The sequence below is a fragment of the Protopterus annectens genome, chromosome 8.part1 (genome assembly GCF_019279795.1).
Source record: "Protopterus annectens isolate FY-2018-M chromosome 8.part1, PAN1.0, whole genome shotgun sequence".
Classification (NCBI taxonomy): domain Eukaryota; kingdom Metazoa; phylum Chordata; order Ceratodontiformes; family Protopteridae; genus Protopterus; species Protopterus annectens.
In genome coordinates, this window is record NC_056742.1 from 51820290 (window position 1) to 51835172 (window position 14883).

At 36.4% G+C, this 14883-nt stretch overlaps 1 protein-coding gene across 1 annotated transcript; it reads right to left on the bottom strand.

Moving 5' to 3' along the window:
• Window positions 1-5918: 5918 nt before the first annotated feature.
• Window positions 5919-13104, bottom strand: LOC122810069 (pleckstrin homology domain-containing family F member 1-like). Its single transcript, XM_044081562.1, has 2 exons — window positions 12855-13104; window positions 5919-7265 (listed from the first exon to the last, which is right to left on the bottom strand). The coding sequence occupies exon 2, from the start codon at window positions 7250-7252 to the stop codon at window positions 6404-6406; it is 849 nt and encodes a 282-aa protein (XP_043937497.1). The 5' UTR covers window positions 7253-7265; window positions 12855-13104; the 3' UTR covers window positions 5919-6403.
• Between the last annotated feature and the right edge of the window lie 1779 nt (window positions 13105-14883).

Genomic DNA, 14883 nt, shown 5'->3' on the forward strand with positions numbered 1-14883 from the left:
AGAGTGTGTTAGTGTGTGTTGTGACTGTGGTGTGTGTATGTGAGGGACTGTAATGTGTGGGTGAGTTTGCCTTGTGTGTGTGTTTGTGCAATCTCGGAGTTAGAATATTAAAGTAGGGGGGGTATGGGGGGTGCAGGGGGGCTTGTCCCCCTACTTAACTATAGTGTAGGATTATTTGTTTGGGATTGGGGAGTCACTGTGTGCATGTGTATGTGTGTACTGTATGTGTGTTGATCATTTGCGATTTTGAATTTCGCGTTTGTGGTCCGTCGGTCTTCTCGTTTTTCAGGTATTTGGTCTCGGGATTAGTTTCGGTCTTTCGTAGTGAACCTGTATATATATATATATATATATATATATATATATATATATATATATATACACATACATACATATACCTAAATGATTCTATTGCTCTATTGCTTCTCTGGTCAAAGGTGGTGTGTTTGTTATGGATTTTTGGGGTAGTGTGGTATAGTTTTCTTTGCTTTTGCTGTTCCTTGTTGCTTTACTTGTGTTTTGAAGTTTCATTGCTCATTGATGGATTAAGGTTGTGGCTCATCTCCATATGTTTACTGTGGTGCTTTATAGTTAATTTTTCCCCTTTTGCAGCACATATTCAAACTCTTATCTTGAATGTTTTTTGAGACTACAAGTTTTATGGGCAGTAGCACTCTTATAATTTAGTCAGTGGATTGCTTCATCCACATGCTTGGTACAAAATGTATCGTGAAACTGATGGGTCTTTACCAAAATTTCAGATCACGGGGAAGAAGCCTGGCTACAGGAATCAAATATCCATATCATTGTTGGTTTGGGTTAATTTAGTAACTGCTCATGGCCAAGTTCATCAGTCCTCTGTTATTTTTCATACCCATTGGTAATTTACTGTCCTGCTGGCTCCCGCCTGTCACGTTTTTTTCTTCATGGTCCATGAAGCACCTGCACACACTGTTTTCATGGTCATGCACAATTGCATTACAGGGACTGTTACAGCCATTAGGGTATATGGCAGGGTTGATATGTTTACCGCTCGTATATCCAGTTATATGCATTTGGTTAGGCCACCCTTATAGACTGATTACCAGTGCCGTGCATTGTTACTATCAGGAAAAATGGAGTGGCCACCAAGGTATATTATTAGTTCAAAAATATTAGCCTTCCCTCTTTAATCCCTCCAAGAACTGATTACTTTTGTAGACATTGTGGTTGAATTACACTTAATAAATAATGGCAATGGTTTGAGATTAGCACATGGGCTTTAGGAGGAACAGCTTATTTATGTTTGGCCCCCCTTTACACAAATGGTGTTTTTTTGGAAAATTAGTGGTAAATCATTAAAGACTTGAAGTTAGAAAATGCTGACATGCATTTGGGTTTCAGACTTCATACCATGTGAAAGTCACTGGAATGCAGGGCCTGTTGTTCTATCAAGTTTCTAAGTTTGTAGGAGCAATGTTTGCAATTGACTCTATTTTCAGTATCGTAGTGGACACTGCACATCAATGTGATGTTACAGTGTTGTACTTACCTGTTTACTTTTAGATTTCATTTTAGAATAAACCAGAGAATTTGTAACTTGTAAACTAGAAAGCTTTTAGGACTTTTTACTTTTGGTATTGATGGCTGTATCCTTTATGTCTACATTTGTTTGTTGCTTCTTTGTCTCTGGCTTGCATTCACTTTAATTGCTATTTGCAGTAACCAGAGTTTGCTACTGAGTCCCCAGACTGGCTGTGTTATGGAGTGAGCATAGTGACATTGTGTTTGCTTCATAGACAAAAGGTAAAGGATTTGATTCTCACCTTTATTTTTATTTTTTTGGTGGGGGTGTCACTGAGCCTGTATGGATGTAGGGGCCGAATTGGTGAAACTATGAAAGGGATGGTGTGTTTCTTCATTTTCCATCACTTTCTAAGCACAGTAATGTTAAATTGTTCTTACAAGGTAGTTAACCTCTCCACGATAGTAATGGAGACCCCTTTTATGTTAAAGGGAAGGCAAGTGTTAGCAGGAGAGCACAAATAAGGTCTGGCTTTTAACATTGCAATTAAAGATGGTGGACTGCTTGTGTAAAATTGGGGGGGCAGGCAGTTTTTGGGTGGTGGAGGGATCAGAGTTTAAGTGTATATCTCTTTTGTTGAATTCGCAAGTGTGCTTGGATTCATTCACCCACATGGTCACAATCGAGGTTGTTTGTGACATCTTGTATTAATTTGTTTCTCCGAGAAGTTTGCAGTCAGTGCATTTTAGGCACATAATGCTGAGTATGGCTCCATTAGCAAGTGAAATTGGTAATTAAATGGATGCAGTAGAAGGGGGATCTGCTTGTGTTTGTCTGTGAGAATAAGTGGATGGTGAGGGTGTTCGCAGTTCTGTTCCTCTACTATGCAAATGCTCATCTAAAACCTGTTGAAAGTTTGGTAATATTATGGGGGTAATGTTAGGTAACGCTTCCCCCTTTAACACGGATGCCACTGCAGGCTGTGTGAACTGCTGTACTGGCAGAAGTATGGGATGATTTAAAATTTCTTTACCTTCATTGTTTCTCCTTTCATTGCTAAGATGAGGAACACTGCCACTTATGTGGAAGAAGGGTAGAAGAGGGAACACTTGCAATGGCTCAAAGAAGCTCATAGAATGGTTAAAAGGTGATAATTTCATTTATAGAATAGGCATTTTAAGTGAATAATATGATTCAGTTCTATTTATCCCTAATACCAGTTAAATTGTTGACAGTGAAGGTGTGACCGGCTTTTTAATGTGGAACATTGAAGAACATTAACCTTTATAGCCCAACTAAGGAACATTCTTTATAACATGCGGGACTCTTGCGAGGTATGGATAGGCTATGGAGGTGTTTTTCTCTTTGATTTAAGCATCTTAAGTTTCATTGCTGGGTACTTGTTGCTGTTAACGTTGCTTGTAGATTAAGACAGCATATGACAGAAGCTGCCAAGGTTACACTTTCTAACAGATGAATATGTAGTTGTTTACATTTTTAATTTGTGTAAGTGATTGTGCAGGGAAGTTTGTGTAGCACTTGTTTATCGAAATGCTTCCAAGACTCATCCCTCTATTTCAGAGGATTTACATTTGTCTTCTTCTTTGTAGATGGTGGTGCTGTGATGGGTATTTCAACTGCTGCAGTACTATGCAGTGAGGTCACAGATGGTGGGAGCACAGAGTTCATCTTTGGCAGGTAATGACCTGGGAATCATTGTGAAGGTACTATTAGTAGTTAGGTAAGTGAGAATTTAGTTAATAGACAAATGTTATAAAAGGTTATGATTATTAGTTTAGCACTGGATAGGGATCATTGGTTTAATCTCAGACATTTGGACAATTGGTTACTTTGGGTATTTATGTGACAGGTCTTTGGGAGGTGATGACATGGATCCAGTTTGGTTAGAGAGGATGGAGTACACCAAATGATGTTTGGCCTAATCCCTTTTAATATGCAGTTAGGTTGTTGGAAGTTTTGATAGGGTGGAGGGGAATGGCTTGATTAGGCTGGTTGGTAGAGAAAAGGGGCAGGCTTGCCCTCTTCTGCTCCCCCTCTGGTGTTGGATGTTTATTTCAATGAGCTGGGAAAGGAAAGTGAGCAGCTGGACATTACTTGATAAGTAAAATAAGTGAGTGGAGGTAAGGGTGCTGCTTATTTGGCTGGATGTTTAATTCAATAAGTGGTAAATGAAGAGAACAATGAGACACTAGTTCATAAGTAAAATAATCGAGAGGAGGTATGGACGCTGCTTATTAGGTCAGGATGAGCAAGATCACACTGTCCTAGTTAACACTACATGGATGTTTATGCTCTGATTAATTTCAACTATACTTTGTTTAAGTTGTAATTAATAAATATTGGTTAACAAAGTTATATTTATGGAAGTTTAATAAAGGTTGTCAAATGTCATTTGGTGGGATGTGTTTATTGAAGGAGACTGGGACAAATGAAGTTTAGTAACAAACCAATTTGCCTAGGGACGTCTCCAGGTGGGGATTAGATAGAAGTAGTAGTGGGAATTAAGAGGGTAGGGTAAGTAGGGTGGGGGGGATGAAAGGGTTAAATCAGAATGGGGGATAATTGGGAGGAAATTAGGTAAGGGTAGGGAGGGGCTTAATAGGTTTATGCAAGTGTAACTGGCTAAGGAATTACACTTTGGCGTGAACTTGCTACCCACCCTCCCTCCCCATTTTTGGTAGAACAGTGGGGGATTGTGGTTATTTTATAAGTCTTGCTAAGGTGGAGAAGAGAGGCAAGCTTGCCCTCTTCTGTCCCTCCTCTGGTGTTGGATGTTCATTTCAATGAACTGGGAAAGGAAAGTGAGCAGTTGGATGCTGCTTAATAAGTAAAATAAGTGAGCGGAGGTAAGGGTGCTGCTTATTTGGTTGGATGTATAATTTAATAAGTGGTAAATGAAGTGAGCGATGGGACTCTGCTTCATAAGTAAAATAAACAAGTGGCAGTATGAATGCTGCTTATACTGGGTCAGGATGAGCGAGGTCACACTGTCCTAGTCAACATTACATGGATGTTTATGCTCTGATTACTATAAACACTACTATATTTAAGTTGTAATTAACAAATATTGGTTAACAAAGTTATATTTATGGAAGTTTAATAAAGGTCATCAAATGCCATTTGGTGTGATGCATTTATTGAAGGAGACCAGGAAAAAGAATATTGTTCCCTTTTATACACAATAAAAACATGACAGGTTATAATAATTTACATATTTTATTTACTCAAACTGGTTCGCATTGAATACAAAGAGGTATCATTGTAGAATGTACACACTGAATACGTAACAGAGACATCTTATTTGAAAACAAATACCAGATTCATAAGACAAGAAAAAAAAAACAGTTTTGAATATTGATATATGCATTATTTCAAACAGAGGATTATTCAGCAACATATTCCCAGAATAAAAAAACTAGTTTTTAGAAAAAAAGAAAAAAGGCAACAAAATAATGGTTTTCAATCTCTTTGAAAGGGGCATAAAATGGATGAGAAAGACAGAGAAAAAGTTTTATTTTTCTTTCTTTCTTTCTTTGTTTCATATTGCACTTAATGTTTATTTTCTCCTGGCAAGACAATTAAGTGAACCTCCTTTTTTGAAATGCTTATGTGGACAGAAATAAAAATATCACCATAATTAGAAGGAAAAAAGAAGAAAAAAAGAGTAGGCACAAGGCAGTGTTGAGTAGGTTTACTACAATATGCACCCACTGTGAAACTAAATGCTTGCAGTGTCAAAGAGAAATAATGGTTTTTGGTCCGTGAGTTTAAATTTATAAAATACAATTCCTTGGTATAGGATCTTAGACCAATTTTGTTTCTAGGTACATCTTATTTTCTTCAGTTCACAATGGCTTTATAATATTAAACTGAAACTTTACTTAATAAATTACTGACTGTATACAAAGTAAAATAACATAATTTGTGTAAACAAGAAAATAATTAATTGCATTGTTATGTTTTTATATTTACATTAAGAAACATTGCATTTATTTCTTTGTTGTAATGAAAACCATGTTTTACATGTTAATTAAATCTTTTTTAAGAAGTACTATTTATGTTGGTAGTATATGCAAGCAGGCATACAATAGTCTGATTACTGAGGTGTTAAAATAATAGTGTTGCTTTAGTGCTTTACTGCTTTGTACATTTCATTCAAAGAAGTCAGACATACACAGAAGCTAAACCTGGAATAGGCTCTGATGTACAACAGGCCTTGATGTTGTTCTTCTTTCGGATTTTCCCGGTTAGGGGTCGCCACAGCGAAACTCTGGTCCGCTAATGATTGGCAGTAGATTTTTATGGTGCCGAGGTGCCAGCCTGACGCCCAACCTTCAATGAAGGCACGCCCATTCACGCATGTCTTTTGAACACCACTCGACCGCAGGGAGGACATGCAGACCCCACACAGAAGGCGCTCCAGCTGAGAATCAAACGGGAGAACATCTTGCTGTGAGGTGACAATGCTACCGCTGAACCACCGCAGCAGGCCTTGATGACACAGCATATATGAATGAGGAAAACGAGTCATACTGCTAAATTCTCAGCTCAGTTTTCTGTGCATTCCATCATTCCATTATCATGAACTAAAACAGTAACACATTCTTTTGTTTAAATTTTGCCTAGCTAATTGTTTATTTTATTGTCACATACAAGGATATTATTAAAAATGCTAAAAAGACTTACTGAAAGTGATTTTGTGTTTCTGAGGTCTTTGAGATTGAAGCAGAAAAGGTATATTAACGTGTTCTTTTAGATACTCTCATTTTTTTATTAAATGTAAAAAATTCAGCTTTATTGCACATTTTTCATTGCCATCTTCTATATATGTTTATGATCTATGACCATAATAAGCTTGTCTTTCTTTACAAATTGCTATTAAAATAGGCAGTTTTTATTATGGAAGGATGACCAAAGCACAACTGAGAAGTTAATGTCTTCATTTGATTGCCAGTCTTTAAACAGGTCATCCTCATTACCTTTAATGCTGTCTTCATCACCAGAAGAATGTTCATTATAAAGTTCATGGCAAACAGTCTCTTTCATTGGTGTGATCCTCTCTAAAGTCCGTTTCCTCTCTTCTGCTGACAACAATTTATAACACAAGAGACATACTCTCTGTGGCTCTTTGGATATACTAGAGATTAAAAATTTTTGATTACTGCATTGTCCACATACCACATAGCCACAGTATCTACAGTGGTGTCGTCTTTGTAGCAAGTTAAATTTTGTCTTGGCACAGCGCATGCAGATTTCTGTGGCATGATCTGGTATCCAGGGAGCAGCATGCTCTTTTGTCAGTGTACTGCCAGTTTTTATCATCAGATGCTTTACACAATCTTCAGTGTGTTGCATCCATTCTTTCTTCTGGACTGGAGTAGGAGCAGAAACTACAAAGGATTTCCTTTCACTCTTAATCATCCATCGATTTTGTATTTCATTCTGATCTTCTAGGGACTCAACGTGGAGGCCTTCTAGTGGAATGATGTGCTGATTGTTGTACTTTTTATTCATTACTACAATATTCCCATATACCAGGATATCACTGAACAGGAAGAATACTCTAAGCTTCACCTTTTTTCTGCATTCCTTCTTCAGGACTCCTTCTCCCACTAATATCCGTCCTTCTTTTGCCAAACGTTTTCCAGAGACTCCAAAACAATTTTCTATCATGGCAATACGCTGAATATTTTCTGCAGAGAATGCTAAGTCTTCCATTGTCTTCATGCTGCAGTTCTAGCTAAATATAAAATGGTAACAATATGATTAGTGAACCTTATCAGTTATCTATACAGGATATATCTTCACTATAATAATATTATTGACGTATAATATCTTCTTCCTTAACACATTTTTTTTTTCAGAAACTGGTTTCCAAGAAGAGTTTCAAGAAAAGCCTTTTTCCATGAAGGTCACGGATGACTCCCACTCAAGTAAACTACAAGTTGATCTCTATTCCCCAACAATAGCAGCAGTATAAACAAGTAAAACAAAGTACAGCTACTAATTTTACATAATTTTTCAGTGTTTTGTCCCTAGCACTGAAGCATGGAGTACCTGTGAGGTTTATCATCTATGGCATTTTAATTAAACTCAGTAGGGGGATATACAGTCTCATACCAATTACTATTAAAAATTAATTAGTCCTTACATCAGCTGAAAACATAACATCCAAATATTCACCATATATTGATCAGGTATGAGCTTAAAAAATCATTGAATTACATTTCTTAATTTCTATCTGCTAAGATTCTTTCATTATAGAGCTGCAGTAGGTCCTTCACAAGTACTTTTCCACTCAGCATCACTGATAAATAAATTATGATTAATATTTTCCTTCTGTTAGCTAGTGCCATGGAATAGAGGGATATTGCCCTAACTACTGCTCAGCTGGCCCAGGTTCAGTTAGCAGCTCAGGTGTTTGAGGTTTTAGCAGTGAGTGACAAATGTGCCTCTTCATCTTGTCCCTTCGCCAGGGGAGGAGTAGACCACAGATAGTGGAATAGCCCTTTATAGGCTTTGGGATGAGCAAAGGGGAGAGGAAAAATAAGGTAAATCATAATGTGAAAATACCTCTCCCTTGTAGAAGCAGCTGCTAGAGAGGCCCTCCAGGGTGCCCTTATGTTCCAAGGCTGGGCCCCAGCCCAAAAATTAGTGTTAGTCTGGGAGATGAAAGGAGGGGATAGGAGACCTGGTAATGGATGTGGACACTTTGGTATAAGTACAAAAGGTATGAAGCAATATAAATATTTCTCTTCTGTTTTATTATATCTTCAGTAGTATCCCAACTTATTCCATCCCTGCCTTTTTGTCATAATGTAGGTATCACATTGTCTGCTTAACATGTGCTGTCACAGAGTTCATCTCAGACTGCACCAAGTTTTATATCTGGATCTGAGTTCACTGTTACATCACACCATATTACTAATATTTTTTTAATAGTGACATGATACCAGGCAACAGTTTCTACAACCTACCTTGGCTCCAAATATTCTGGTTGCTTTGTTCAGGTTTGTGTCAATTTATTGAGACTACACTGCTATACGTACGCTACCAAAAACAATATAGCACATTTAGTTAGAATCATGAAGATGTACAAGAATGTTTGGTCATGTAAATAATAAAATATATGTTGTTTAGTTAAGGTTTTAGCAGTGGCAATGTGCTAACACTTCACACTCTTACATGACAGTGAGGTTAAACCTATTATGTATGCTTCAAGTTTTGAAGGATGACGTTCTAATAGTAAATTTCATACCAAATCAAAATGGAACTTTTAAGGAATCAAAGAGATAAATACAATATTTTGAGGGGAAATTACATTTTAGAAGTATTTCAGATACTGTTTTTCAGAAAGTTTGGGCAATATTTGTTAATATAAGAAATTCATTTTCAGAATTATTAGATCAGGGAGAAGTCTGAAAAAATTCAAGAAATGTTTGGACAAGTATATAGATGACCTGACTTGAAAGGCTATTAAATCCCTGCTTCTTTACTCATTATATTGTAGGGTATTCAGAGCTATATTAGGTATACCTCTCAGCTGTCCAGATTTTGCCAAACATCCAGATTTTTGCCTCATATTTTGGTCTGTTCCTCATAAAATGTGTGGTTTTCTGGCTAATCATTATGGACTGAAGTCACTAAATAAGGACAGACAGTTGAGTTTCAGGCTTCTTTCCCTTCAGAAAATGCATGTTAACACAAAACCTCTTATTCTTCTAGCAACTTTCTATGTTTATAAGTGCAATATTTAAAATATTTCCATATTTTTGGTCTTTGTCCCTCCATTAATTTAGGCTATATCCAGATTTCTTTTGAAAGAGGTTGAGAGGTATGGCAGTAGGCTCTGCACCTGCAGTAAAAAAGGTGAGGGTCATAGCTTTAGGCTACTAATTGAGTTTATGATGCCATCATTTATCATCCTGCAGCAGCTCAAAAACATTTATGTCTTGCTGTTATAGCATTAGTCTGTTCCATGTTTTCTGTGGTTTCTACAACTTCAAAGACTTTTGAATTTCTCCTGTAGTCCTTCATATCTGTATCTGAACTCTTAGATCCTACTTGAATTGAGAAATAGAAAGCAATCATTCATGAGAAGACATTTTTTTCCTTAACTAAATCTCATGCAACCTGCAGAATATAGACAGACCTATTGCTGGACTAATATTTGTACTATTTTGTGTACTCTCATATGTAATATCATGTGTCTTCCATGTCAGTAGATAGATTTCCTTCCAAGAAGGACAGGTAACAGTGTATTTTGGTAATATCTCACTAGGGAGTTGATAAACTCTGGTTTGTCCCAGAAAAGGATTTCTCCTGTAACTGGCAAAACAAACAGATGAGTTCCTTACTGTCTTTATGAGAAGAAATGTTTAGGCTAAGTCAACACGGTAGTATGAGTGGAAAGTTTACAAGAAAAACTTGCTGTGAAATGAGCATGTCTTCATTTGGTAAACTGAAGTGAGACAGCAATAAGTGATGCCATGTATAAAGAACAAAACATACTAACAGCATTTCTTTTGAAAGAAGATAAGTTATATTAAAATGCATATTGACCCTTAACTGCCAAAGCTCAAAATATGAGTGAGTTACTAGTTTAACTTGGCACTACATTATTATCTCTAATGAGTCTCTTGGGGTTGTTACGTCATTCCTTTTCATGTCTTTGAATCAAGCAAATGTCAAATAAACACTGTTCACTAAAGCAACTAAAGTGCTATATATTTTTAATTTTTACATATTAGTTGATTATTTTATTTACTGTAACTTTAGTTTGATATTAATGATCAAACTCTAATGACATATCTTGCACACAGACATATACATTTATTAGTTAATATTTAAATGTGAAATACTGTAATGTCATCTCAAGAAAGTACATGCACTATGTGTGTGTGTTTGCGTGCATGCATGTGTTTGCATCTGTGTGCATGTACATGTGCATGTATGTAAATTATATTATTACAAAACAAGAGTCAAAATTTTTAACAAAGCTCTGGCTATATAAAGCTTTATACAATACAATGATGTAATCTAAACTTTAGACTACAACCTTGAATTTCCAGGTTTAAACACGGTGCATTACATTTGCATATGGGTTCCCTTCAGATGGTCGAACAGCCATAATAACGTTGATCAGCATATGGCCGAAATGAAAACATTGTTTCTTTAAAACATTTAATGTTTGCATGGAGATCACTGTAGTGAAAAATTCCCATTCGCTTCAATATAAGTGCAATCTAAGAGTTGGTATATTTAAGTTGCAGGGGGTTTGGGGGGTGCAGAGTGGCATAGCCCCCATGCTGCAGAAAAAAATTTTCATCTTAGCAATATGTGTGTCGAAGTTATGGTCATTTGGCTATCTGAAGTAGACTCTTGCATACATATGTAGTTGTGTGCACTGCTCCATTTCAGCTGTGTTCTCAGTCTGTAACTGGGAAGTTACCTATCTCTATCTCTCTCTTTCCCTAGTGTGTACATGCAGGAAGATTCATGGTTATTGTGGTTTATGTGGCTGCCACTTTTTATTCAACAATGGCATTTTAATTATTAATGTATTAAATACTGCTCTTGTCCTGGATGATTACTGAGGCACCATGCATGTTTAGGAAATCCATGCATTTGGCAAATGCAGTGCATAATGCTAACACTACTGTCCTCTTGCAAATATAAAAGGCAGAACGTGCTAACACACCATTACAATATGCAGAGAAATAGGTTGCATAATATATTATACTTTATACTGAACCAGAAAAGATATTATAAAATATTATTTGAGGCAAGCAATTGTCTACAGAAGTACAAATGCATTTCAAGGTCTCTTCAAAGTTTTAAATATATACAGTATGTGAGACCAGGTGGTGGAATGAGGAAATACAGGAGAGTATACAGAGAAAGAGGATGGCGAAGAAGAAGTGGGATTGTCAGAGAGATGAAGAAAGTAGACCGGAGTATAAGGAGATGAGGTGCATGGCAAAGAGAGAGGTGGCGAAGGCTAAGGATACAGCATATGAAGAGTTGTATAAAAGGTTGGACACTAAGGAGGGAGAAAAGGACCTGTATCGATTGGCTAGACAGAGGGACCAAGCTAGTAAAGATGTGCAGCAGGTAATGGTGATAAAGGATAATGGGGGAAACATACTCACAAGCGAGGAAAGTGTGTTGAGCAGATGGAAAGCGTACTTTGAGGGGGTTGATGAATGAAGAGAATGAGAGGGAGAGAAGGTTGGATGATGTGCGGATCATACTGGGGTTCTATAATTTTTTTTGGTAATAGTTATTTATTGCACTTATAAGAATGCATCTGTATATTGTAAAACATTTATAATATGTGGGGGCTTCACCCCCCCTCACACCCCCCCTTACTATATATTCTAACTCCAGGGTCGTTCTACAGTGGGGAATAGGGCATATATCATTTTCGATGAAATGAGTGTCGGTGAAATGAAGTGCCAGTCAAATGAAGTTTCAGTGAATTGGGCCTGCTGACTTGGTTGTCAGTGAAATGAACTGTCGAAGAAATGAAGGTGACCCATATATATATATATATATATATATATATATATATATATATATATATATATATATATATATATATATATATATATATATATATATATATATATATATGGTTTACTATCAAAAGTGCAAACGGCACTCCGTCGACTGTCATATACTCGAACATGGAAGGTCGTAATCGGTAATGTCGAAGGCAAAATAATCAATCTAGGAATGGTTTTAACATGGGTCGAGGTAGGGGAGATGTTTGTAGTTTGGAATAACACTGAACACCTACCTCGACCCATGTTAAACCATTCCTAGATTGATTATTTTGCCTTCGACATTACCGATTACGACCTTCCATGTTCGAGTATATGACAGTCGACGGAGTGCCGTTCGCACTTTAGATAGTAAACCAATATATATATATATATATATATATATATATATATATATATATATATATATATTGATACACACACACACACACACACACACACACACACACACACACACACACACACACGCACACACACACATACATACAGTGGCTGCCAAACACAATTCAATCTGTTTTTTTTTTCTTGTTCTGTAATTTCATTAGCATTTAAAGTAAATATATCTAAAAGAGCTGTATTTGGCAGAACAGCCTGGGTTTAATTTCTTCTAGCACTGCTTGCATTCCGAACAAGGAAAGTCACATAAATGCATGAACATTTCCAGCTCTCCCTTACAAAAACATATTTGTTCATAATGCACAATGAACAAAAATAAAAGACTGAATGAAAACATTAAAATTAAACAAAAAAACACTTTTTCTTACCTTCTTTGCTGGTATAATGTAGCTGAAAACCAGGTGTTCCTTACGATATGCAGACTTGCACAACTGCAATACTGTTTAAACAGCACACATTTAAATAGGTAATGTCCAATATTCTTTCTGTCCAGGTCAGTGTCTGCCTTGTCTGTTCGCTTTGACCTGTCCTTCTTCCTTCAGAAAACAAGTTTTTAAACTGAAAGAGTCGGATTTACTTTGTATCTAACTCAGAGTCAGTGGTGACTGTTCCCTTCTACCTGCCCTTCCTTTTATTGAGTTACACCTGCACACTTATAAAGGTTTGGCTAATCTCATTGCGTGTGTTAGTAAACAGAAAAGAGGCTGACAGTCCAGGAAGTCTTCACTTTACAGTAACATCATGGCAACATGCCCAAAAGATATTTAAACTTCATTAAAGTATAAAAATCCCCTGCGCTATGCATTCTTATTATATGAACAAAAGATATTTGAACTTCATTAAAGCAGAAAAATCCCCTGTGCTACGCATAATTAGTGGAGATGACATCGTTCTTTCCCACATGCTTTTTAACTTATAGTGTATACTTTTTGATTATCACAAAATAATATTAACTTTTGTCTGACAATATAAAACCTGGTACATGAAGCATATTGCAGATACATATAATTATTTTATTTCTTTATTTTCTCTATATTTATAACAAGATTAATCCTACAGAAATGTGTCCATTTACTGAGGAATAATAGGGAAAATGCCTAGGGTTTACAAAACTTTAATGAAAAAAATAAATAAATAAATAAACATATGGTAGAAAGTCAGTTCAGATCAACTCAATGAAAGTATAGAATCTACTGAAATAAATATTAAATGAGCACAACACATTTGTGAATTTAATTACAGGACAAACATCTGAAACGTCTACAAATATATTAAATGAAAACAAAAGGTAGACCTTTTTTACAAACAAGACTCGTATTCTACCTGCCATGCTGACTTTTCATAATTTGTTAAGACTGAAGCATTTAATTTACAATCAAAACATAATACTAAATGGTAGTTAATTGGCAGTATGTTAGCTCTCTGGTTAAGATCTGTGCTACAGGGTTCAGGGTACAGCTTTGATTTCTAGCCACTGTCTGTGTGAAGTGTATATGCTGTCCCCATATCTGTGTGGGTATGCTTTAGGTGCTCTGATTTCCTACCACTTCCCCCAAATCATACAGACTAATTCATGACTCTAAACAGAGTATGCATGCAGTATTAACCCTTGCTGTTGTAGCCTGGCTCATGACTGCAAAGGATCCGAAGATCGGCTCATCTACCCAGTTAACAAATGAATAAAATCAGAAGTTTTAATGTGCTTTTATGCTACTAAGAAATGTAAATTTTAGAGGCACGTGGAAGCTGTGATGGTATCCATGCTGTTAAGAATAATGGGAGGTACACATTCTTAATTTGATGATATTGTTATTAAGAGTATCATTATAGTGATGAATAATTCCAAGAAAAGGGGAGAGAATGAAGTAAAGTGAAATGCCAGTTTCTGAAAAGTAGACAGAGATATGCTCTTGCAGGTTTGGATAGGCATTTATTAATTTGCATAAACAGATTATCTAATGCCTAGAACCATATAGCCAACATAATGCATACGTGTTATCATAGTACTATTGTGTCACTATACTTCATAGCAGTAGATTCAGTGTATAGTGGGTATGCAGTATTCCCTCTAGATATGTACACCTGTATGTACCAGGTATTCTCTTAACAAATATAGATGCAGAAAGATGTGCAAGCCATTTCCTTTACTGCTACTTCTTACTGAAAATAAATGTACCACAAGCAGTAGAATTAGATGTCCTCTTTACTCAGCAGGACAGATCTCTGGAGAATCTTCAGGATGGTTTTCGTCCCCAGAAACTATTCAGTTCTTCTGAAAGATTGTATACACCACTCTGTATATCAGAGAATGGTGGTGTGGTAGCAATGGATACTTCAAAAATAATGTAAATGTGGGGCAATGAAAGGATGTTAATCTGGCTTTCATCAGCCAGTGTC